Source organism: Panthera onca, chromosome E1 (assembly GCF_046562875.1).
Source record: "Panthera onca isolate mPanOnc1 chromosome E1, mPanOnc1 haplotype 2, whole genome shotgun sequence".
Taxonomy (NCBI): Eukaryota; Metazoa; Chordata; class Mammalia; order Carnivora; family Felidae; genus Panthera; species Panthera onca.
The window spans coordinates 27,509,387-27,532,900 of record NC_138352.1 but is presented as its reverse complement, the minus strand read 5'-3'; the positions used below and the strand labels follow the sequence as shown (position 1 = coordinate 27,532,900).

Sequence of the window (23,514 nt, the reverse complement as noted above, 5' to 3'; positions counted from 1 at the left end):
CATTTCAGGAGGAAGAAACAGTTTGGGCAAAGGCCAGGAGGTGTGACGGAGTATGTCTGCAAGCCCAGGCAGCGTCAGAGCAAGGCTGGGGCTCAGAGTTAGCAGAGAGGGGAGAAGAGGCAAGGCCGGAAAGGTCTTGAACAAAGGCCTTGAACGCCAAGCAAAACAGAGGAACGCGATCTTGGGAATCACGGGAGGTTTTCGAGAAGAAACTCCTATCTGGAGACCCCCCCCCTCGCTGCGCGGAATTGCCACCCCTTTGCTCACGCCGTGCACCCTATCCAACCGCACTGCTGCGAAACTTTTGAATCGTCTATAGTAATTCTCTATAGTTTTGCCTTCACCGTGAGCCTACTAGTCTCCGTGAGTTTCCTTCGGTCGTTCCCGAAGAGGTGCCCCTACACCCATCTCTAGCCCGAAGCAAGACCTACGCCAAATCCCCGCGCGTCCCGCGGCTGCGCACGCGCCCGCCATCACCGGGACGTGACTCGTGGAACGTCCACTCCCGGCGGCGGGGGCGGTGGGGCGCCGGGGCTGTGGGGCGGCGGGGCTGGGGGGGGGGGGGGGCAGGGAGGTGCTCCCTCAGTGCGTGTAGTTTCTGGGGCTGTCGCCGTCCGGGCTCAGAGCTGGGGCCTGGTGCTCTCGGGGCCGCAGTCTGAGAAGTTTCCGCTGGTTTCAGAAGTTTCCTAAAGCGTCTGAGGGCTTTTCTCCGTTGGCGTACCCATTCAGGCACTTACATAGCCACCTATTCATCCTTCAGGGGTCCTCGACGCCCTCCACGCACCTAATTAAGTGACGGACGCAGTAGCCAAGGCGACCGCCTGATTGACAGGCATGAACGCGAACCAACTTCCGGAAGCTACCGTCTGGGCCCGCCCAGCGCGTGGCCCGTGACCCAATGAAAGAACAGGAAACGCCAAAGGGGGCGGTGACGGGGCAGCCTAGGTTGTGGCGGTTCCCCGGTGGTTGCGCGTTTAGGGCTGAGGCGTTTTCGAGCATTTAGACAATGCCGTGACGCAGCACAGCGACAGCGTTGACAGCGTGAGCGCACCCCTGTGGAGGGAGCCCTTCGGTCGCGGAGGTGGCACGACAAGAAGGCAGGTTGCTATTTGAGGGTGCTCCCTTGGAGCGCCTCAGTGAGTGGGGGAGGGGCGGCGGACGCCGAGCGGTCCCCATCTGCGCTTGCGCCCGGCACCCCTGGTGACCCGGCCTACACGCGCGCGCATGCTTGCTGCGCGCAGAGCCGCGGTGGCCGGCGGCACTGCGCGTGCGCGCTGAGAAGCCCGCTGAGGAGCGGCGCTGGCGGACGTCGGGCGGACGGCCCGTGACGTCGTGAGGAGCGCTTTAAAGTGCGGGCTGGGCCGGGCGTCCGAGGGTCTGGCTGGGAGTCGGGTCGGTTCTCCGCAGCGGCCCTCCGCGGCATGAGGCGCTGCCGGCGCCCTTGCTCCTTGGGACGTGGAGGAGGTGGAGGAGGAGGAAGCCCCGTTGCCGCCACCGCTGCATGACCCTCCGCCCCTGAGGCCCGACCCCGCGCCCGGCCCCTTGACGCCCCCCGCCGGGTCCTCCGGCCTCGCATGGGGGCCTGGCGCTGAGGAACCCCTTTCCTCCGGGGGCGTCGGGGCGCGTCCTCCGAGAGCCATGCCCGGCCGCCCCTCCCGCCCCGGCGGACCCTAGAGCAGCGTCGCGGGGGCCATGGCGGCCGCCAGCGGTTACACGGACCTGCGTGAGAAGCTCAAGTCCATGACGTCCCGGGACAACTATAAGGCGGGCAGCCGGGAGGCAGCGGCCGCCGCCGCCGCCGCCGTGGCCGCCGCTGCCGCCGCCGCCGCCGCGGCCGAGCCTTACCCGGTGTCCGGGGCCAAGCGCAAATACCAGGAGGACTCGGACCCCGAGCGCAGCGACTACGAGGAGCAGCAGCTGCAGAAGGAGGAGGAGGCGCGCAAGGTGAAGAGCGGCATTCGCCAGATGCGCCTCTTCAGCCAGGACGAGTGCGCCAAGATCGAGGCCCGCATCGACGAGGTGGTGTCCCGCGCCGAGAAGGGCCTGTACAACGAGCACACGGTGGACCGCGCCCCGCTGCGCAACAAGTACTTCTTCGGCGAGGGCTACACGTACGGCGCCCAGCTGCAGAAGCGCGGGCCCGGCCAGGAGCGCCTCTACCCGCCGGGCGATGTGGACGAGATCCCCGAGTGGGTGCACCAGCTGGTGATCCAGAAGCTGGTGGAGCACCGCGTCATCCCCGAGGGCTTCGTCAACAGCGCCGTCATCAACGACTATCAGCCCGGCGGCTGCATTGTGTCTCACGTGGACCCCATCCACATCTTCGAGCGCCCCATCGTGTCCGTGTCCTTCTTTAGCGACTCTGCGCTCTGCTTCGGCTGCAAGTTCCAGTTCAAGCCTATCCGAGTGTCGGAACCTGTGCTTTCTCTGCCGGTGCGCAGGGGAAGCGTGACTGTGCTCAGGTAACCCACCTGGGAGGAGGGGGCGGCCCTGCATCCTGCTGCCTTAGCTGCCCACCCTCACCCAGGAGGCAGCAGCAAATGGCCCGCACTTTACAGTCTGACCCATTCTTCTGCTTTTTGGGGTGAAGAGGGTGAGGAGGAAAGGGGTCTGCGTTTCAAACCGCTAGTAAGAAAGCAGGGAGGGGTCAGGGAACCAATCAGAATTTTGTATCCGGAGGGCAGGTTTGGAGTGATCGCACACTTGATCAAGAATTAATACAAAGGCATATTTCTAGAAGGCTAGGATTTTAGGAGTGTCTTTCTATGTGTGATTTTTAGCAAGTCCGTTTTCCTTTCTGGGCCTCTGTTTTCAAATCTGTTTTTAAGAAAATGAGTTGAATTTCTATTTAAAAGTTTTTCCAACTCTGCCATTCTGTTGTTTTTGTTTTTGTTTTTGTTTTTGTTTTTTTCTAAACAGAGGAAACGTTTAAGGATTCCTTAACAGAAAAAACAGAGGAACGTTCTCAAAAGTGTTGAACTGGTACACGTTCTCTATTTCCAATATGGGGAGTGACTTCCCTGGAGTTGAACAGATTAGTGGTTGGGGCATAAATAGAGTGCAGCAAGCAGACTGAAAATTCCGCCCCCGTCGGCTGCAGAAGAGCCCGTTGGCCTTTTGTAAGAATGTGTTACCTGCTACCGGGGCCATGTGAAACAAAAGTGGATCTCTCTACCTGGTATTTGGCCTTATAGTTGTGTCAGACACAGAACTTAGGTTCTTGGCCTGTTTTGGGCCCCAGATCCTGCTGAGAATTACGTAGTCTGGCCCCCCAAAATGATTGCCTGCTGGGACACCTTTGTTGTTTATATGAAGCAGAAGATATTTTTTGAAGCAGGGCCCTTCCAGCCTTAAAACGAGTAATCTAGCATGGTACTTCAGTAATCCCCAAAACCTCTTAGGGGATCGAGACTGCAGCTGCTCAAAGCAGCTTGGTTGACCACTGAATTCTAGTACAGGATCAGGACACACCAAATTTTTGTGAGCAGCTTAACCTTTGAAGTCAGTGCTATAGGCCCTGGTCATGGGGAGAAGCAGGTCTTTGGAGACTTTTTAACGTGAGGCAGGTCATCTATCTCATTTCAGTTGAACAGCTGAGGCTGCTTCTCTATCTGGGGGTGGCAGCGGAGCTTTGCGATACTCAAGGTCTTCGATGGGAAAGTTTGGGAAATCAGTGGTAGCAGAAACACTACTCTGGCTTCCTTAGGCATCTGAAACTTAGAGGGCCATTTATCTGTCAGGTGCCCCTTTGTCATTTGAGCTTCCAAGCTTGTCCTCAGATCTAAGTGGCGCTCCCAGATTGATGTCTTAGCAGAGCCTTTTAAGATGGGATTTCCAGAGCAGACCTTCACAAGTGGCTTGCTGTGTAGGGCAGTTTGGTGTCTGACTTCATAGAATGGCTCTTGATGCTAAAAGGACCTCACATAAAGGCCATTTAGTCTCTTAAGGGGATATTAATTTTCTGCATAGTCATGGATCCTCAAGGAGGTCTAGCGGTGGTTGGGTATGTAATGGGGAGATCATAAGAGGCGGTTTGTGACTGAGACCTTCCCCCCTACCCTCCCCGCACATGCACACCCTTGTATTGAAGAGCAGAAGTTTCAAGTTCTTAAAATGCAGGTCTGTTAGTGATCAGCAGGATTGCATCATCAGGAAAATTCTCTTCATCTTTTCCTTGGAATAGTAAAGTCCTAAAGCTTTCCCAGTCCCTTCCTGGATTCTGACTTGGCTGTGGAGTTAATGTGGGAGGTTCAGTCATGTCCTGAAAAGTGCTGCCCCAGGCTTTGAATCCAGCTCAGCTCTCATTTGCTTTTGGATCTTGTGGGCGTTTTCTGAGCTGGTTTTCCCATCTGTAAAGTGGGGCTAATGCCAGCTTCCAAAGCCTATGTGGTGATCTGGTGTTTCATACAGAGCCTGGCACAGGGTAGACACTTAAATGGGTGTTTGCTTTCACATACAACCATGTAATGATTCCTTGCTCCCTTCTTGGGGGAAGGGGCTAGAGATTTGGTGGACCCTATCACAGGGCTCTTCTCTTCATGGAGTGCACAGCTTAATGGAAGCCCAGGAAGGTAGCTGCAGAAGTACTTTGAAGGTGGGAGGGCAGAGAACCTTTTAAGCCATTTTGTAGTGTTAGAAGTTTTCAGAAGCAGAAAGATAGAACTTGAGGGCAGTAAGGCACTAAGGTGACTAGAAGTTAACCAAGCAAAGAAGCAGGGAGAGCTTGGCATCTTTGGTGGCAGTACCAGAAGGTGGCCATCAGTAAGATGGGGGGCAGGTGGATGCTGACTTGAGGCTGATGGAATTTGTCTTTAGTCCTCAGATTCAACCAGGACCTGAAGTAGAGATTCTGGTGAGGCATGCCATGGGAAAGCTGTAGGTCAGATCTTCTCAGTAGCAGTACTGTTCGCATTTTGGACTGGCCGAGTCTTTGTTTTGTGGGGGCTCTCCTGTGCATTGTAGAATGTTTAGCAGCATTCCTGGTCTTTGTCCACTAAATACCAGCATCACCTTCATGATGACCACAGATGTCCCAGGGCGGGGTGGCAAAATCATCCCAGTTGAGAGCCTCTGCTTCAGGGTTCTGGATGCCCTGCTAATTTTAATCTTCCAGCACCTGCTCACTTAACACTCTAGTTTACTTGGTATGCAGGTGGGTGAACACCTGTCTGTTAGTGATTCTCTTTAAATGCTGCTTGGTCTCTTCCCCAAACTGGTAAGAGGGGATGCTTTCTGTCACTTTCTGGTATGCATCCCAGCCCAGAGTGATGAGCCCTAAGTCTTGCAGATTGGAAGGGAGGGACTGATGAAAATAGTGGTTCTCTGTAGGTAGAGTGGGGTTCTAGTAATTCTCCTCACAGACATTGGTTGTTGGTGGCAGTGGAGTCTGCACTCGTCCAAGGCAACATGGCAGGGATACAGTTTTATATTTAATAGTTGTCGGTGTAGATGTTAGCGTGTGACAAACATTGACTCAGCAGTGTCCAAATGTGGACATTTAGAGCAAGGCCTCACAGACCCTTCTGGAAGTGCTTCAAACTTCTTTCCAAGCCCGGTTGTTTTTTGTTTGCTTGTTTTGTGACCTTTCCATGTTGGGCCTAGTTGGGTCACCTCTTAGTGCTATTCTCTGGGGACTTAAGTATCTTTTTATCTTTTTTTCGTATCACCTTTTCTTGTGTTCCTTCTCCTGTTCTCTATAGGGTGAATGGGCAGATTAAAACAGATTTCAGTTGGATTAATTAGAATAATTTCCTCAAGCCTAATTGCTTGCTTGCTGCTACTTTTAATCACTATTGCATGGTCTGTGGTTGTGGTGGTCACATGCCTAGAGACCTAGGCCTTAGCCACCTGCCTGGAAATGACTGTTACCATCCAACCATGGCACATGCAGAGGTGAGCAAAGCCTGTGACTTCCAGGTAATAACTGATATCGGGTGGAGTGGGCACCCCTGTCCGTTCTGGGCCAAGGGCTGATGTTGTTCAGCTGTTTGAAAGCAGAATTTAGCTTTCTGGCTTAAAATAGTTGGGAAAGTAGGGCAGATAGGTCCTGGGCCACATCTCTTGTGTGCGATCTTCTGATTCCACAGGAGGGGGAGGAACCTTAGGATGAAGTCAGGGCTGTGCATTCCCAGGAGGATCCCTGGGCCGGGGGGTTGACTGGCCTTCGTTCTGCCAAGCCTAACAAGAAGGCAGAAGGCAGCAAAGGAAAGGAAGCTAGCAGGTGAACCATGGGCTTAATCATGAAACTCAGAGCAAGCATAAAGTAAATAGGCCGTAAAAATTTCAGGGCTAGCTGGCCATTTTCTGGCCTGGGCAATCAGTGTGCATCCATCGCTGTGGTATGGTGCTAGCTGTCTGGGGGCATGGGCTCATCTTTGGAGATTTCTTCTTTGGGGATGGTGGGTATGTGAATGTCATTTGTTGAGGCCAGTGCGGCCCTCAGGGCAGATTGGACCTTGTGATCAGAAAACGCAGATGGGCTTTTCTCTCTACTCCTCATTACCTACTTCCTCCCCCCAACCAAAAAACCAAAAATCAGTATAGCATAGATACTGAAATCAGAGTTGGATTTAGAGTTCCAGTGTCCCCACTTTAGCTGTTTGACGTTTGGTAAGTTTCTTAACCTCTCTGGGCCTTAGTTTTCCTCTGCAAAATGGGGCTGTTGATGCCATAGAGTTGTTACCGAAGATTGAATTTCTTCCTACATTATCGAATGCTTGAAGTTTAGGTAAAGTGTCTCTGGAGACGAGATGCTTTCTGTGCTCAGGTACTATCTATTTATACCTTGATGTGTAGAGAATTGGGATCTGAAGCAGGCCAACCTTCCTTATGTATCAGAAAGTCCTAGGACTTCTCATAAAGTTAGGTTATATGTCTTTTTAGAAGTTTGGGTCTGGTTATAATGAGTGTGAGCTCATAATCCCACACCTGTGCCCATATGGCTGGCATGCTGTCCCCAAAAACCTAAGTTTCTTAGTCCTGCAAGCCTATCAGTGGCATGACCTCTGGGGGCTGCCCAGAGCAGGTAGCTGTAGTTAGAGGGAGGCAGTCACTAGGCAGTCCTGGTGATGTTGGCCAGTCCCTCCATCTCTGGTTCTGTTCTGTCCTGGGCAGGGCACAGAGTAGATGGGCATTGGTGGCCATCTTGGAAATGTGCCTTAACAACCAAAACTTAACAGTCTCCAAAACTGTCTCCTAGAAGAGAGGTGTACAGTCCTGCACAGTCCCTTAGAGTTTTTCAGACTCCTCATTTAACCTCCATCTAATCTTCTAAGGAAGGATCTCCTGTGAGATCTGTTTTTTAGATGTAGAAACTGAGAATAGTTGAGCTTAACATACATTTTATTTAGGGACAACTGAGTGCAGAGATAAATAAGACCTTTGCAGCGCTTTGTCTTGTAGAGAAAACACAATTTCCATGAGGCCAAACATAGTAGAGAGGTGTAGGTGGATGGTGTGGGGGGAACTCAGTCTGGGAGATTTGAGGAAGGCTTCCTGGGGCGGGGGATGGGGGCGACTCTCAAGAATTCCTGTAAGGCATAGTGCTAGTGGGTGGCAGAGCCAGGTTCTGTCACTCTTGATGCTCGTGGCATGTGGTCACTGCCACGTGGGGTGGGGAGATCTTGAAAGGGCTCAGGAGGGAGCAGGAGGCTGACCAGCATGAAGTATTTCCTCTTCTCCCTTCCCTGTGAAAACAAAAGAGCAGGAGGCACTGGAACTTTTCTTCATGCCAAGGGTAGGGCTGGACCCAGAGCATATTAAGTTTCAAGCTGGCAGATTGGGACTTTCAGACAGTTTCTCTTGTAGGTTCCTTAGCAGTGAATAATCTTCTGTGGTCTTTGTTGGACACTTTCTGCTGAAGTTTAACCAGAAGAGCGTCTCTTGGCCAGGACTTAGAGCCTCCTGCTCCCAGAGGAGCCTGAGGTGCTGAGGATGGGTCAGTGGGCTATGTCACAGCTGCCAGGAAGTTCTAGAAGACCGGTGCTAATGAGCCATTCAGGTGCGTTCAGTGCCATGGTCATTTCTGGGGGCCTGTATAGTCCTCCTTCCATACTAGTTCCTCTGAGGCCTGAACCCAGTGGCAGGATTCTGGCATGGCTATTTCTTCATCCTGGAGCCCTTTGGGAGGTTGGGGGCAGTTAAGGTGTGACAAACGTCTGGCTTTGCTCCTTTTGCGTTAAGGGAAATGGTTCTTTGTTGAAGATGGGAGGTGAGGACCCCAGGTGCCTATAGCCACGTCAAATGGACTGATACTTGTTAACAGTAGGTTGCCTGTGGCCAGTACTGTAGGCTCAGGCCTTAGAAATGTGCCTTGAGGGCAGCTGGGTGACTCAGTCGATTGACTGAGTGTCCGACTCTTGATTTCAGCTCAGGTCATGATCTCACAGTTCCGGGAGTTCAAGCCCCATGTTGGACTCTGCATTGACAGTGCAGAACCTGCTCCATATTCATTCATTCATTCATTCATTCATTCATTCATTCGTTCATTCATTCATTCGTTCATTCATTCATTCTGTAAATAAACAAACAAACTTAAAAAAAAAATGTGCCTTGGATTACCTTTGGAGAATTGGAGTTAGTTCTTTCTGGGGATGTCCTGTGTTTATACAGACCAGTCTTGCAGCCCACAGTTGCATTCTTCCAATGTGGAGTGACAGGAGCCTAGGACAAGCTCTGGAACTCCTAGCCCTGGAATGGGACCCATGAGGCCTCTTCTGCTGGTATATCCCTGCAAAAGGAACCCAGATCACATTTCCTTGGTAGGTGCTGAACCCAAGTCTCTAGCTTGCCCCAGGGTGGTCCAGGGCCCTCTGTCTTGGGTCGCGTGCTTGGTAAATGGGAGTGCAGTGCCAGGCACACTGCATTATCCAACTTAATTCTCACAGCAGCCCTACAGCTTCCAGGGGTGCCAACCACGTGGTCCTAGAACTCTAATTCTGCCTGGAAGGGAATTCTAATTCTGTCCACCCCTTTAAAATCTTGTTATTGTTGGGGCACCTAGGTGGCTCAGTTGGTTAAGCAGTCAATTCTTGATTTCAGCTCAGGTCCTGATCCCACAGTCATGAGATCGAACCCCACAACGGGTTCTGTGCTGAAGTTGGAGCCTGCTTGGAATTCTCCCTCTCCTGTTCCTCTTCCCCTCTCCTTGCTTGCACACACTCTCTTTCTCCCAAAAAATTAAAAAAAAAATAAATCTTGTTATTAGCAGTCATAAAAGAATACCTAAGTGTTAAAGCATAACAAAGTGAACACCCGAAACCTGCTGTCCTTATTACAGATGAAGAAACAGGTTTAGGCCCAGCAAGTGACTTCACTAAGGTCACAAAGCCTAGAAGGTGACAAAACTCAGGTTTTAACTCGGGTCTCTTCAGCTCCTCCCTGTGGCATTTCTGTAGGCCTACAGATATTAATAGGTGTTATTTGAGAGAAGGTTCTTGGTCAGTGCTCAGTTAAACAAAGTCAGCAGATTCTTTTGCTGTAGTAATTCTCAGATTCTTTAACATACTAAACTCTTCAATATTTTTCAAACTGATTTGACTGTGGATGTTTGTCCATAGTCTCTCCTAGGACTGGTGTTCACAAAAAAAACCCCGTCAAAACCTCTGGCCTAGGAGGAGCTTGGAGGGGAAATATTTAAGATAAAGATTCTGTGTCTCTTCCCAGCATGGCCTTAAATCAGAGGGCTTTCCCTCTTCTTTTTTTTTTTTTTTTTTTTTGTCTTCTAGTTCTTGCCCACATTGCGGCAGTCTGGCCATTTTGAGGAGTTCTTTCCTGGCCTGCAGTGTTTCTGACAGCTATACAGGTGTCTTTATAGCTGCCCTTAAGAGAGCTGGTTACAACCATGGAGAGGAAAATTTGTGGTCTGGGGGGCCCAGGGGGATGCTGAGCAAGAGCAGGCTAAGAAGGTGTTCACCTCCCACTAGGCCTGTGCCTGAGCATGTGTCTGGCTGTGTAGAGCTGCCTCAGCTCGGCAGACGAACTTGGGGTGGGAGTGCCTCTGGGTGAGGGCATGTGAGGAGGCTCAGGATGCTGAGTTTGCTTCCAGGGTTTCAAATCGGAAAGATGTTAGCTGTGAAGAGGACAGTCATCTACCCACATTCATTGGTCTAAGCAGTTTTAAAAATTGTGTAACTTGGTGAAAATAAATAGATATTTGAGTGTGATGGGAATTCTTAAAATATCCCAAACACAGCTGTCTTCAAGATTTTGGATCCCCCCAAATGGAGGTTTTTGAAAGCTTGTTTTCAAGTACACAAATTCTCTTTTTGAACATTGCAGCCTTAGTTCTCTTTGGTGACTCAGGGCTGTCAGTGTCTTCCTTGGCTTCCTCTTCATGCCTAAAGGTAGGGGGAAGGGAGGGAAGAAGCAGAGGAGATGCACTTTGTCTTTTCACCAAGGTCTGGCCTGAGTCACTCTCGCTGCTTCCGAAGTGACTAAAGGTGTACCGTCTTGGGGGTCCTTTAAAAGAAGGACTCCTGGCTTGTGTGGGGAGATTCCTGCTTTGGTGTCTGCCTCAAAGCCTGCCTTTGCCTCATCCTAGGTTTTGTTCTTGAGTGGATCATGCTAGAGCCTATGAGGTTATTTCCCTTTCCATGTAGATCCTTGAACCTCTCAAAATAACAGGGTAGAGATGTCTATTAAGACCTGGACCATATTTCTGTCTCTTTACCCTGTAGGAACTTTGGTTGTCTGTTCACTTTCCAAGCTCATATGCTCTGTGTTTATTTTCAGTGGATATGCTGCTGATGAAATCACTCACTGCATACGGCCTCAGGACATCAAGGAGCGCAGAGCGGTCATCATCCTCAGGAAGTAAGTGTCCCGTTGTCTGGCACCTGCAGGCCTGTCTGGAGATGTAGGTCTGGTTTCCCTTAGAACTTGGCTCCTCTTTATCAGTAGCATGGCAGCATGAAGCCTGGGAGAGGAAAAGGCTATAAGGTTTCATACTTTTTTAATTCCGTGAGGGAAAAGCTGTTTTGGTTTTTTTCATTGGAAAATTAAGCTCTGTGGCTGCTTAACTTGGGAGTCGGGGATTGAGCAAAAGCACATGCTCCCAGTGTTTATAGGCATAGTCTTATTTGGGGACCCCTCTTCCAGACCTTCCCTCCGCCTCTTTTTTCCCCATCTCCTTGGTTCTGATTTGTCACATGTGCTCTTGCTGGTTATTTTTAGACTGCGCCTTAGCAGCCTGATTTAAAAATGCCTGGGTTTTCACTTCTAGGAGGAGCAGGGAGTGAGAAGAGAAAACAAAGGTGGGGCATTAGGCTGTAGTGTTCAGCCTTCACGTAGCTTGTGACTGTCCCTCCTCTCTGGCCAGGGAGTCAGGGATGTACTGACCTGGCCTCTTCAGTGCTTCTTTTTCTCTGCTCGTGGGGTATGTGAATGGACTGAGCTAAGCAGATGCTGGGTCAAGACCAGTCTGTCTTTAGAGCGGGGTCCTGATAGGCTAGATGATTGTCCAGGGTTGTACAGACATCAGTGAGGAAAGCAGAACCAATGCTTGGACCCCCCCCCTGCCCCCCACGGCTGGAACACGATGTCTTATAGCTTACTGTCTTTTTTTTAAGTACAATTTTTTAGAATAGCTTTAGATTTACAGAAAATTGTAAAGGTAGCAGAGTCTCTTTGCGTTCCTCATACTACTGTTTCTGTCGTTACCATCTTACATTAGTACGATATGTTCATTGCAGTCAAAAAAGCAGTATTGATACTTTAATAAAATCCTACTTTATTCAGATTTCCTTAGTTTTTTCGTAGTATAACTTTTCTGTTCCAGGGTGCCACATTAGGTTTAGTTGTCATGTCACCTTAGGCTCCTCTGGGCTATGACTGTTTCTTAAACTTATTCGTGATAACAGACTGGCCAGGTATTTTGTAGAATATCTCTCAATTAGAATTTAACCATTTTCTCATGGTTAGATTGGGGTTAGGGTTTTGGGGGAGGGAATCTACAGAGGTAAAGCCCCGTTCTCTTCATGTTCTATCGAGGGCATAGGACTTAATCGCTGTTGATGTTGACCTCGCACATCTGGCTGAGGCTGTGTTCGCCGGTTCTCTGCACTCTAAAGTCAGTATTTCCCCTGTCTCAGGAGGGAAGTCGCCACCTGCAGCCCATGAATAAGGAGTGAGGAGTTAGCTCCACCTCCCTTGGGGGGGAATCGCTACACAAGTTATTTGGAATTCTTCTGCAGGAAGATTTTGTTTCTTCTCTCTCATTTGTATATTTCTTTTTCTTTATTCGTTTACTTATACCCATATGGATTTACGGGTATTTGTTTTATGCTCAGATTACTCCAGCTTGGGGCTTTAGGAGTTGTGTTCCTTTTTTTTTTTTTTTTTTTTTTTTTTTTTTTTTTTTTTTTTTTGAGTTTATTTCTTTTGAGAGAGCACACGCACAAGCACGGGAGGGGCAGAGAGAAGGAGAGACAGAATCCCAAGTAGACTCCACGCCATCAGTACAGAGCCTGATGTATGGGTAGAACTCATGAACTCATGACCTGAGCTGAGATAGAGTTGGATGCTTAACCAACTGTGCCCCCCAGGTGCCCCACATTTTGTTTTGTTTTATTTTGTTTTGAACTATGTCTTTACTTTCTGGCTTGCCATCTTTTTGTTTTGTTTTATTTTTATTTTTGAGAGACAGAGCATGCAAGTGGGGGAGGGGCAGAGAGAGAGGGAGACAGAATCCGAAGCAGGCCCCAGGCCCCGAGCTTTTTACGCAGAGCCCAACGCGGGACTCGAACCTCTGAACTGTGGATCTCCCCTGAACTGAAGTTGAATGCTTAACAGACTGAGCCATCTTTTTTTTTTTTTTTTTTTTTTTTTTAATTTTTTTTTTCAACGTTTTTTATTTATTTTTGGGACAGAGAGAGACAGAGCATGAACGGGGGAGGGACAGAGAGAGAGGGAGACACAGAATCGGAAACAGGCTCCAGGCTCCGAGCCATCAGCCCAGAGCCTGACGCGGGGCTCGAACTCACAGACTGCGAGATCGTGACCTGGCTGAAGTCGGACGCTTAACCGACTGCGCCACCCAGGCGCCCCTGAGCCATCTTTTTAACTTCAGTCTATAACTTGAGCATCTTGGCCCTTTGGGTTCAGAACTCCAGAATAATGTGGTGATGAAATCTCTTTGGCATGGCTCTGCCATTTTGTCAAGTCAAAACTGACAAGCCTGTGGTGCCTGCAGAGCACCAGGCACATGTGACAGCTCCAGACATGGGTCTGTTTGGGAGCTGGCAGCATCTCCCCTCTAGCCTAAGAATATTCTGGGAATTCATTAGAAAAAGGGTTTTTATCTGCCTTTTTGCTTTCTTTTCCTGTGGTTCCCAGCACAGGCCAAAACCCAGAACACAGAAGTGATGGAGCCCAGAGTGTAGCTCCCTTCTGGCCTCTTCTACGCATTCATTTCTTCTTAGGCTGGGACAAGTGATCCACCTAAACCAGGCACTTGGAGAGGAACTCCCAGAGTGATGTAAAACCAGAGCAGCAACTTGCCAGGTGCTCCTCCAAGCCTCATAGTAGCTTATCCCTAGGAAATCTTCACCAGAGGTGCACATGGAAGTAGCCATAGCTGGAGGTCATTCTTCCAGCTGTTTCTTTCCTTTTGAATGATGGCTTCCATGCTTGACTTCCCAGGCTGCCATCCCAGGTTGGCTGAGTCAGATGCGTCTCAGGGGAGCTAGGGAGCCTATGGAGTTAACAGGTCCTCCTGGAAGCTCTTTGGCCTGTGGGGCCCCTGGCAGTGGTCTGACCTTGGAGAATGACTGTTGTGGGTGACTGGTACTCTTTGACCTTTTGACTTGAATGGGCCCAGGAGTCCGCCATAGACTGGGCTAGAGAGCAGAAGCACAGAGCTTTGGTATGAGGGTGCTGGAGAGGAGTGGGACGGTAGCCCCCAGCTCCCCCAGGGCAGCTGAGCTAGAGTAGTGCCCAACTTTAGGGAGCCAACTCAGGTGACCAGATGAGAGGCCCAGGGTAAAATCCTTGTTGGGCTTTTCCTATCCACCCAGCCTAATTTCTTGGAGTTTTCACTTATATTAACGTACTTGCAGTTCTTAGTATGGCCCACGGACTTGCATCCTGGGCTCTTGCAGCAGTCTGATCCCATCTAACATGTTCATCTTATCGTCCTCCTCCTACCCTGCAAATGACCCATGTGCGTATGCTAAAAGTTGGTTAACCTAGCCATCTTTCGAGGCTCAGGTATTAACTGTTTTGACATGCAGGGAGCCTCATACACATACCTGTAGCTCTCTCAGTGCACTTCCCCGCCGCTGTAGACTGTTATAGCCCATATGCTTGCTGTTGTGATTTTCCAAAATCTGCATTCTGTGGGGGTGGGAGATCCCTGTCATCCGGGCCCAGCATTGAGGCCTGGCCCAGAGGAAGTACCAGAGGAGGACAATTCAGGTGAATGAGGAGCAGCTCCAGAGTAGCTATATAGGCTTGTCTTGGAAAAGGACAAGTAGGTGACAAGATGAAAAGGGGAGCATCCTGGCCCTGCTTCTCGGAAGCACGGGGGATGGAGCCAGTCCTGCCTTCTGTTCAGTTTGGATAACAATTGCACAGGCTGTTGTGGGAGAGCCTGGTGGGGGGGCTCTGTCACCAGCTCAGGTGAGTCAGAGCTGGGACAGTCCTTTTAAAGGCCTCATGGTGGGAAATGGGTGGTTGGCCACCAAGTGCTTTTTGGTTCAACAAAATGCAGCACCTTTGGGATTGGTGCCAAGTCTTTATGTGAGTGGTACTATCGTTTCTCACGGGGAGGACTGGGAGGCTGGGAGTGACCACCTGAGAGCTTCCACATGAGTGGAATCCATGGGCTGAAGCTTAGTGTTATAGTCTGTTGGGGTCGCAACCATAAATGGCTGAGTAAGGCCTTGAACTTGGGTCTGCTGATATATAATAGGCTGACATTTTGCATGCCATTACACCACAAGCAAAGTAAGCATTGTCTTAAAAGCACAAAGTAGATCTGCTGGGACCCAGCCAAAAAAAAAAAAAAAAAAAAAAAAAAATTTAATTGAAAAATTAAATCCAGCTTAGTGGGATGCGGGGGTGGGTTGGGACAGGATTGGTAGATCTGGCTCCTAAGCTAGAAATTGCTGGGCAGGCAAAAATGGCTAGAAGGCAGGAAGTATAGAGGCTCTCTGTAGTTGAGGGGTAGTGTGGGAAGGAGTTCTTAGATCAACTCTTGATCATCAGGAGATAGCTTGTGGGCCTTCAGGGCTTTCCACTTGGTGGCCAGGGCACCCAGTCCCTTGGTCTACAGAAGGTACCCACAGCTGTCCCAAATCTGCCTACAAGACTTGTATTCCTGCATGGTTCTCCAGTCAATCAGATAAAGTGGCTCAAGACTGTGAATAACCCACTTTTTTGCTTTTGGTCAAGTGAGCTCGGCTCAGAGTGGGTTGAAGCTGGGAAGAACATCTAGAGGTTCATTTGCCAAATGTTAACCAAGGCTGGTGTGTGCCAGTAAGCAGTAGAGTGTGGGGTTTGCATGAGAGAGAGACTGTTTGTAGGAGGTTGATTGAGCTAAACGGTTTATTTGGTCATTCAGGCCAAGGGGTCCAGGGGTCAGGGGGAGACTGTCCCGGAAAACAGAGTGGTCCAAATGTGAGATTCTGTGTGTGTGAGTGGAGGGTGAGAATGGAGGGTTCGTTCTGGGCTTTGTCCCTCTGGGCATGGGGAGGGGTGGCTAGCTCTAGGTTTCCCTGACTAGGCCTGGGACATTGCCCCCACCAAGACCCAAGCCGTGGCTTCTATTTCCATGATTCATGTCCCCTGGCCCAAGGGTTAACCCACTTTCGTTTCCTGGTCCAGTGAGTGTGTGTGTGTGTCTGTCTATGTGTGTATATCCTGCACAAGGAACAGTGGGGAGGGGGGGAAGGGGGGTGCTAAGACCACCTGGGCATGAAACTGGCTTAGGCTCCTGGCCTGGCTCTACCCCTTCCTCACTGAATACAGGTTGGTTATCTGAGCTCTGTGTTCTTCTCACCTGTAAATCGGGGCAGCAGTGGTGCTAGAGATGGTTAAATTCAAGAATGCTGTGTCTGCTTCTTCTAGCCCCTTTCTCACCATACTTCCCCTCTGATTTTGATGAAGCAAGGGTAGGGGATGAGGAAGACTGTCTATTCGAAGTAAGGTGTGAGCAGAGGCCCAGAGAGTGGGAGGAAAGGGAAACCTGGAAATACGTCATTCACTGGCCCAGGCTGGGAAAGCAAGCTTGTTGTCTGGCTGTCTTGGTGTCCTAGAGGATGATATCAAGGCTTACCAGGCTTGAGCAAGGGGATTCCTAATCACCCATGATGCTGGCCCCTTTGTCTGTCTGTCATCTGGGGGGCCCTGGCTCCTGGAGCTCTGGGTTGCAAGTATGTGGTGTGACATGTTGGTCATTAGACTGAATGATTTGGAGAGGTCTTTGGGACCTGGTTATCTTGCAGGCCTGGGTATGGAACCCCTTTCTTCAAGATACATGCCTCATGTGCCTTTTAGGCCCTCCTGACCATAGCAGGCTTCTATACCTGTCTCAGAGCTGCTTTGTGGGGAGTGAAGTGTGACGTTGGAGGGAGGTTGCTGGAAGATGGGGGGTGGGTACTGTTGCCAGAGAGACAATGGTACAGGTTGGGGTTGTGTGGGAATCTGATTCTCAGAGGTGCTAGAGCTTAGACCTAGAGGCCCCCGGTCACTTAGTAGACAAGGGGGCACTCAGGCCTGCTGCCTGCCTCTTCACTCCCATGGGAAAGTCCAACTTTGTACAAAGCACAGGGGTGCTTGGCGTGAGGGTGGAGCCAGAAGTTGTGGGATGGTTGGCATCCAGGCCTGAGGTGCAGACTGGTTGCTGTTCTCCCAGAAATGGTGGTCAGCCTGGGCAGCTCTCTGCTCTCTGCCATAGTACAGAGAGCCCACCTGGGCTTCAGAGGCCATAATGGGATGGTAGCTGTGTGACTTAGGCCAGTGATTTGGTCTCTGATTTAGCATTGCTTCCCCATCCCCACAGTGGAAATAATCCTCCTCAGTGGCTTCTCTGGAGTATTCATTCAGTGATTGATAAAGGAATAGGAGGGGAGCTCCTGGGACAGTCAACTCCCTCCTTCCCTTTAGGTCACGTGTTAATGTGTTAACATTAATGCTGTCATCCTCCCTTTGTTTTGGCTTCATCTGTACCTGGACCCAATCCCTGTTTTGTCCTGAGGGCTGTCCCGGCACGTGGGTGACCTCACTTACCTGGGGTGCCTTGCTGTAACTGTAACCCCTGGATATCGACTCAGATCTACAAGGCAAGTCTCTATTCCTCTTGCCACCTGAGGAGGCCCAGGCCTAGCCCTTACTGCTAGAATTGGGCTTCCTGACTTCAAGTTTATGGATCTGTTTGCTGAATCCTGAGGGACCTAGGGTGCTTCTTGGAAGTCAGCTGCCTTTAAGAGGGATGTGCTCAGAAATGAAGCTACCAGTGGGCTCTGCATTTGGGATCTTATTCTGTCCTGGCTTCCTGCAGGATGGTAGCTCTTTGGGAGTGGAGGGAGGGCAAGAACTTCTCCAGCTGTTCTGAAACGTACTTGTAACAGCCCCAGGGGATGTGTCAGGAGCACTTTAGGGGCCCAGACACTTTTATGTCCCCAGGTGGGTCCAGGAGGCAAGGTTTTTGGTAGGGTCACCTCTTATTAACCCTTCTTCGAGGGTGCCTCCTGACGGCAGCGGAACTATCATGTACAAGGAACAACTCTCTTCCCCTCCTTCAGGCAGTTAGAAGCAGGGCCGGTCCATGTCCTTGGCCTTCCTAGTCTCATCTGGTCCCACCTGTCTCCCTAGCCTCTCCAGTGGTTCTGCAGCCATGGTGAGAGGCCACCACCACTGTCCCTGGCTGCGCAGACAGGCCGCCCAAGAAGGCAGCTCAGGAAGGGTGGAGGCCCCTCCAGGGATCGGTGTGTGCCAGCTGTGCCTGCGTGGCAGGATGTGCTCGTGTTTTCCAGCCTCAGAGGTGTGCAGGCCAGGCTCTCTTTGGTGGCCCTGCTCTTGGTTTCCTTGCCATCCCTCACTTACCTGAGGAAACAACTGCAGGGTGCTAAGCCTTGCCCACCAGAGCTTTGTTGGGGCTTTTTCATCCTGCAGGGGTTTTCCTGTCCTGAGCATGTGCTCCTGGTACCTGAGGGTTCTTAGTGTTGGAATTAGCTCCACAGGGCCAGAGGGGGACTTTACTCCATAAGGCTTCACATGCTTAGAATACTCTAAGCCAAGTTTAATGGCCAGTGTCTCATTTGGTCTGATCTCTGCCACCTGGACCCCTCAGCCGGGAGGGTTGAGGTGGTGGGGGGAGGCCTGACCTGGTAAAGAAGAGGTCCTTGGGGACTCTGGTGATTTTAATTCCCACCCTCATGTCTGGGTGTTGCCTAGCACCACCTCTTCCTGGTACTCCTCTCAAGAATCTTAGCCTTGAAGGAGGCCACTTGGTTTCTAGAGCCTTAAGAACTGAAAGAGTCCCTAGGGCCAGCTGCATTTCTCCCTCTTTTGCTTAGATGGAGAAGTAGGCCCAGAAAGGGGTGACTACTAGCCTGGATTCTAAGAGGCACCATTAGTGCTGCATCTTCTTCCTTTTGTTTCTAGGTAGGTCCTGCTTCCCTGAGCCTGGAGTGCCCAGAGTGGAGGCTGAGACTGGTGAGCCTGTCAGTACAGATGGACCACTCTGGCTTCCCGGTCCATGAGGCCAAAGCAAAGGGGCAGGGAAAGTAGTCCTGCCTGCCTACCACTTTGGGCCTAAGGGTGTTAGAACGTTGGTTCCCAGCTAGAAGGCGCCCCCTGCTGGCCTCAAGAGAAAGGCCCCTGCCTAGGGTCAAAGCCCTATGGTTCGGGCTTGTCAGGCTTGGTGTCTCACCTGGGCTTAAACCTTTTCCCCATGATTTCCAGGACCTGTGACTCATCACCTTTCCGACCTAGTTTTCCTCATCTATTTACAGCAGGCCAGCCAGTGGGAGTAGGTAGGGAGACCTGTGGGGTTTGGGTACAATTGTTACCAAGAACACCATGTGGCTTAGGCCAGGGCAGCTCTTGGATTTCCCTCCTGCTGTCTTGCCTGCAGTGTTATTGTGAGGATGCTCTGCCCTGACCACAGCACGTTCCTCAGAACCAGGTGACTACGTTGTGCACAGCTGCCTCTGGGAATGGTGCCTCAGGGCCTTCTGCCACATGTGTCCCCATCACTCCCTACCCCAGGCTTCCTCCTGTGCCTTGCTGCCACCAGCCTGACTTGCCAGCCTTCTCTGTATCACCCAAGAAGCTTCAGGGCTTCTTTGAAGTTTCCCAGGCTAGCTTCCTCCTAGCCTGGCTTCGTAAAGGACTCAGATCACTGCCCTGGACTACCTCTCTGCCCACCTTCTCCATCTCCTTCTTCCCCATATCTCTCTTCCTCATCTCTCTCCCCCATCACTGTCTTCCCCATCCATACGTGCATGTTCTCCTTGTATTGGACAGTGTGTTTCTTGAAACTCACACTCTGTGCTAGGTGGGGACTTTGCCTTCAAAAACCCCCTGGCCTTGGATTGGTCAGCATCCTGTAACCAGCAAAAGCTGCCAGGTGGCTGTGGTAGGACCAGAGCCAAGTGTGTGAATGTTAAGTTGGGCCTGGGCTCTGTTGGCTCTGCCACAGTCTTAGTGTTCCTGTGTGAGGGTGTAGGAGAGTCTCTTTTTCCTTCCATAGGCTCAGACCAGAGGAACTTTCCTTCCTGTCTTGGTATTTCCGGGAAGGATGAAGACATCTGCTAGAGTATTTTAGGGTCCTCAGTACTCTGGCAGGTGGAGTAGATGCCCCTAGAGAACCCTCTGGGCCTGAGTAGGGTGAGCGGGGCTGCCTTGTCCAGCTGAGAGAGAGCCCTGGATCTTTCCCCTGGGGCAGCAGATCCCTATCATTAGAGGTTTCCACATAAAAGTGTTCCTGTCCTATTCCTAAGCCTGAACTTAAGATGGAGGGTCTTTGCAAATCAGCCAGACCTAGTTGAACCACGAGGAGACAGAGGCACGGAGTAGAGACTGCTGCCCGCCCCCCCCCCCCCCCCCCGCCCCTCTGGCCAGAGAGAGAATTGGTTTGATGGGGCCCATACCCTCCCCAGAGGCCCACTGATAACCCCATGTGTGTTTCCTTTGCAGGACGAGATTAGACGCACCCCGGTTGGAAACAAAGTCCCTGAGCAGCTCCGTGTTACCACCCAGCTATGCTTCAGATCGTCTATCAGGAAATAACAGAGACCTTGCTCTGAAGCCTAAGCGGTCCCATCGCAAGGCAGACCCCGATGCTGCCCACAGGTACTCAGCCTAAAACCTTCCACAAAGGCCAGCAAAGCAGCCCCCTGGCCTGGCTGCAGAGTGAGATGGGTGGGGAAGCCTGGGTCAGCTGCTTAGGAGTCTGGCATTGTTCACCTTTCTGAGATTTATGTCTGCCTCCTCTAGGTCAGTGGCATTGGTGGCATTCCCACCTAACCTGTGACCAACTACGTGTACCCCACAGAGAGAAGGGATTGGGCCGAGATTCTGAGAAGTGGGAATGCTTCGTGGCCTTCCCATGACTTCCCTTATTCAGTCTGCCCAAATGCTTTTGTGGTTATATTTAAATGTTAGAAGGAAAGCTTGGGACTTGAAAGATAGTAGACCAGGGACAGGGACCCATTTCAGAACGATTCAGGAAGGTTTCTGGGGAAGTGTTTGAGATGAGAAGAATGAGAAAGCCGTGTGCAAAGGCCGGTCTAGACCAGAAGTACTGGGCTAAAACGGTGAGGCAGAAGGAGCTTGTTGGTTTCAGGGCCCAGTGGAGTCGGTGAGCAGAGTAGGGGTGGGCAGGAGCTACGTGGTGATGCAAACGGGGACTGAGAAGTGGAGGTGATGGCAGGACTGTGCAGGGTCTAAGAGGCTGTGGTAGGGAAGGCCGCCACCTCTCTGGCGTCTGGCGTCTGAGCCATGGTGGTGTCCTACGGGGTGATTGAAAGGTGTTTCGAAGACTAGGTGTGGCCACTGCACTTCTTGGGCACGGAGACGATGCCAGTACTGCCCCTCACACAGAACCACCCAGCTGGGTGAGCCGTCCCACAGATGGTGAGGGCTGCACCCAGACACGGAGGTGGGTGTGAGGTAACGCTCGCATCCACCCCTTTCCTCGCAGGCCTCGGATCCTGGAAATGGACAAGGAAGAGAACCGGCGCTCGGTGCTGCTGCCCACACACCGTCGGAGGAGTAGCTTCAGCTCTGAGAACTACTGGCGCAAGTCCTATGAGTCTGGGGAGGACTGCTCGGAGGCAGCAGGCAGCCCCGCCCGAAAGGTGAAGATGCGGAGGCACTGAAGCCTGCCGCGCCCTCCTGGGAACTCTGGTTGATCCTCACGTAGCTGCCCTCTCCTTTTGTTTCGTTTCGGTTTTTTGGTTTTTGTTTTTATTTTTCATTTTTTGTTTTTTGATCCTTACATTTTTTTCCTTGGGTTTGCTGCCTGTTAAGGCTGAAGAACAGAATTGGTTGGGACCTGATTCTCATGTTCTTGGTTTTCCTCCAAAATGGAAAGGCTGTTGGCATCTGTAGAGGACAGAAGCTCACGCCGGAGTGGCCAGTAGAGGTGTGAGGAGCAGCTGTCCTCAAGTGGGGCTGTGTCAGGCTGGGTTTATTTAAAAACAACAAAATGTTTTGGTTAAGAAAATTCTTGTTTTGCTTTAAATGTAAATCTTCTCAGTGTTGTAAATGAAATTCAGTCTTCTGCCCCTTCTCCTCCCACTGATGTCTGCGTGCTGGGTTGAGGTCTCGTGCTCCTTGCTGGTTCTGCGGGAGGCCTGCTGTCCTCCCACCTCTCACCCGCTCTCCAGGCCCTGGAAGCTCACGCAAACCCCCTCTTCCTCCTGCGGCAGAGTTGTTCAGAATGACTGGGTGGAGGTTTCAGCAGTCATCTGCCACCCCAAAGTTATTGGCTGAGACCCCGGGCTTCCTCCACGCCCATTGGCCTGCTCTGCCCACAGGTCCCTGGGCTGCCGAGGGGCTGGCTACAGTGGTCCTGACCTTTCTTGCTGAGGGCACGCCTCTTTGGTGGGTTGCTCCTTTCAAGCATATGCGTGTGATTGTACGGAACAGTTAGACTTCCCATGTCGGGGCAGTTTTAGGAATTGTTTCTAGCTAGAGGGACTGGTGTCCTTCCAAGTCTAGCATTTGGGGTATGGAAAATTGTTGTGGTGTGTGGTAGGGTTTTTGTTTTCTTTTGTTTTTGAGTTTTTATTTTTTCCTTTGGTCTCCTGGCTTTTTCCTAACCCTTTCCATTCTCCTACATTGGCCAGCTTGGGCCTTCTCTCCGTGTCATCCCCATAGGAAGGCGCCCCCCCCCCCCCCCCGCCCCCCCGTCTGCCTGTAGCATGCATCCAAGGCCAGAGCTCAGGACTGCAGACTGGGTTGGTGCCTCCTCTGCCTCAGGGGCATGGGAGCTGGGAAGGGGCTTTTAAGAAATAATAAAAGGAAAAAATAAAGTCTTTGGCAGTTTCTACCTACTCAGATCCTCAAAGGCTGCAAGGTTCTGATGATGTAGATTCATTAGGAATGTCTCCTTGCCAGCCAGGGCCAAGCCCCAGGCCTGCTGAGAGCAGAGGCCCTCCCAGTACCCAGGTTGCCACCACCCCAGGGGCCCTGTGCCCTGTCTTACAGAGGCCCAGGCCTGAGGCTGCAGAAATCTGGGGCAGCCACCATCGAGAAGCCCTTCTCAGGGGCCAGAACTCCTTTGCCAGCGTGGATTCAAGTCGGGACTGCATAACTAAAGCAGTTGCAGTTTTATTTTTTTTACAGCTTTTTTCCCAAAAATGATTTGTAGTTGTGTGTGCAGCACTTTGCCCTGATATGTGTGCTCTACAATAAAAACCAAATCTAATATATTTTGAAACAGTTGTCTGATACTGTCATAAGAGAGGACTTGGTGCTTCCTTAATCCCTTTATTTTCTCCTTAACTCTGAACCTGGGCTGGGGAGGCCAGCGTTCATTGCCTACCAGGGAGGGCCCCACAGGAGACAGTAGGGCTGAGGGCTGCAGGTGGTTTTGCCCTCTGCCTGCTGCCCTCTCTCCTACTCCAAGGAGGATGGACCGTGTGTCCAGGTGCCCAGGACGCTGTGGGCCTACAGGAACCAGGATCACACCTTGCTGAGTTCTGAAGCCCTTCCTCCTGGGTGTGATCAGACAGGCTGTGTGCCAATGAAGGAGGGACAACGTGAGCATGGGGAGAGCCTGGCCTTTGTAAAAGGTAGGCAAGTGGTTTTGCTCATTAAACAGTTCTTGGGTTCTTCTGTATTTTGGCCAAGCTCTCCCTGTGGCCGCAACAGTAAGCAAAACGCTTCTGGTCCCTGCTTTCAAGATGTACTACAGAATTGTGGGATACAGATACAGGCATGAGGCTGACGTGTTTAGGTGGACTGGGGTTCGGCCCAGAGGGTTTTTAGTCCTTCCAGATCCCGGTCCTGGCTGCCAGATTCTGGTCAGCTTTAGTCTGGAGTCTCCCTCATGCACTTCCAGTG

The 23,514-nt window shown here is 51.2% G+C and overlaps 1 protein-coding gene across 1 annotated transcript; it reads left to right on the top strand.

Moving 5' to 3' along the window:
• The first annotated feature begins 913 nt into the window (after positions 1-913).
• Positions 914-22,888, top strand: ALKBH5 (alkB homolog 5, RNA demethylase). The gene is made up of 4 exons (XM_078437653.2): positions 914-2,462; positions 10,732-10,812; positions 20,140-20,295; positions 21,146-22,888. The coding sequence occupies exons 1-4, from the start codon at positions 1,693-1,695 to the stop codon at positions 21,321-21,323; spliced, it is 1,185 nt and encodes a 394-aa protein (XP_078293779.1). The 5' UTR covers positions 914-1,692; the 3' UTR covers positions 21,324-22,888.
• Positions 22,889-23,514: the final 626 nt, after the last annotated feature.

Bases quoted from the DNA above. Each gene is read 5' to 3' on its own strand.
- ALKBH5 (XM_078437653.2), top strand. From the start codon at position 1,693: ATGGCGGCCGCCAGCGGTTACACGGACCTGCGTGAGAAGCTCAAGTCC. The intron at 2,463-10,731 runs GTAACCCACCTG...GTTTATTTTCAG, and splicing joins GGAAGCGTGACTGTGCTCAG to TGGATATGCTGCTGATGAAA. The intron at 20,296-21,145 runs GTACTCAGCCTA...CTTTCCTCGCAG, and splicing joins GACCCCGATGCTGCCCACAG to GCCTCGGATCCTGGAAATGG.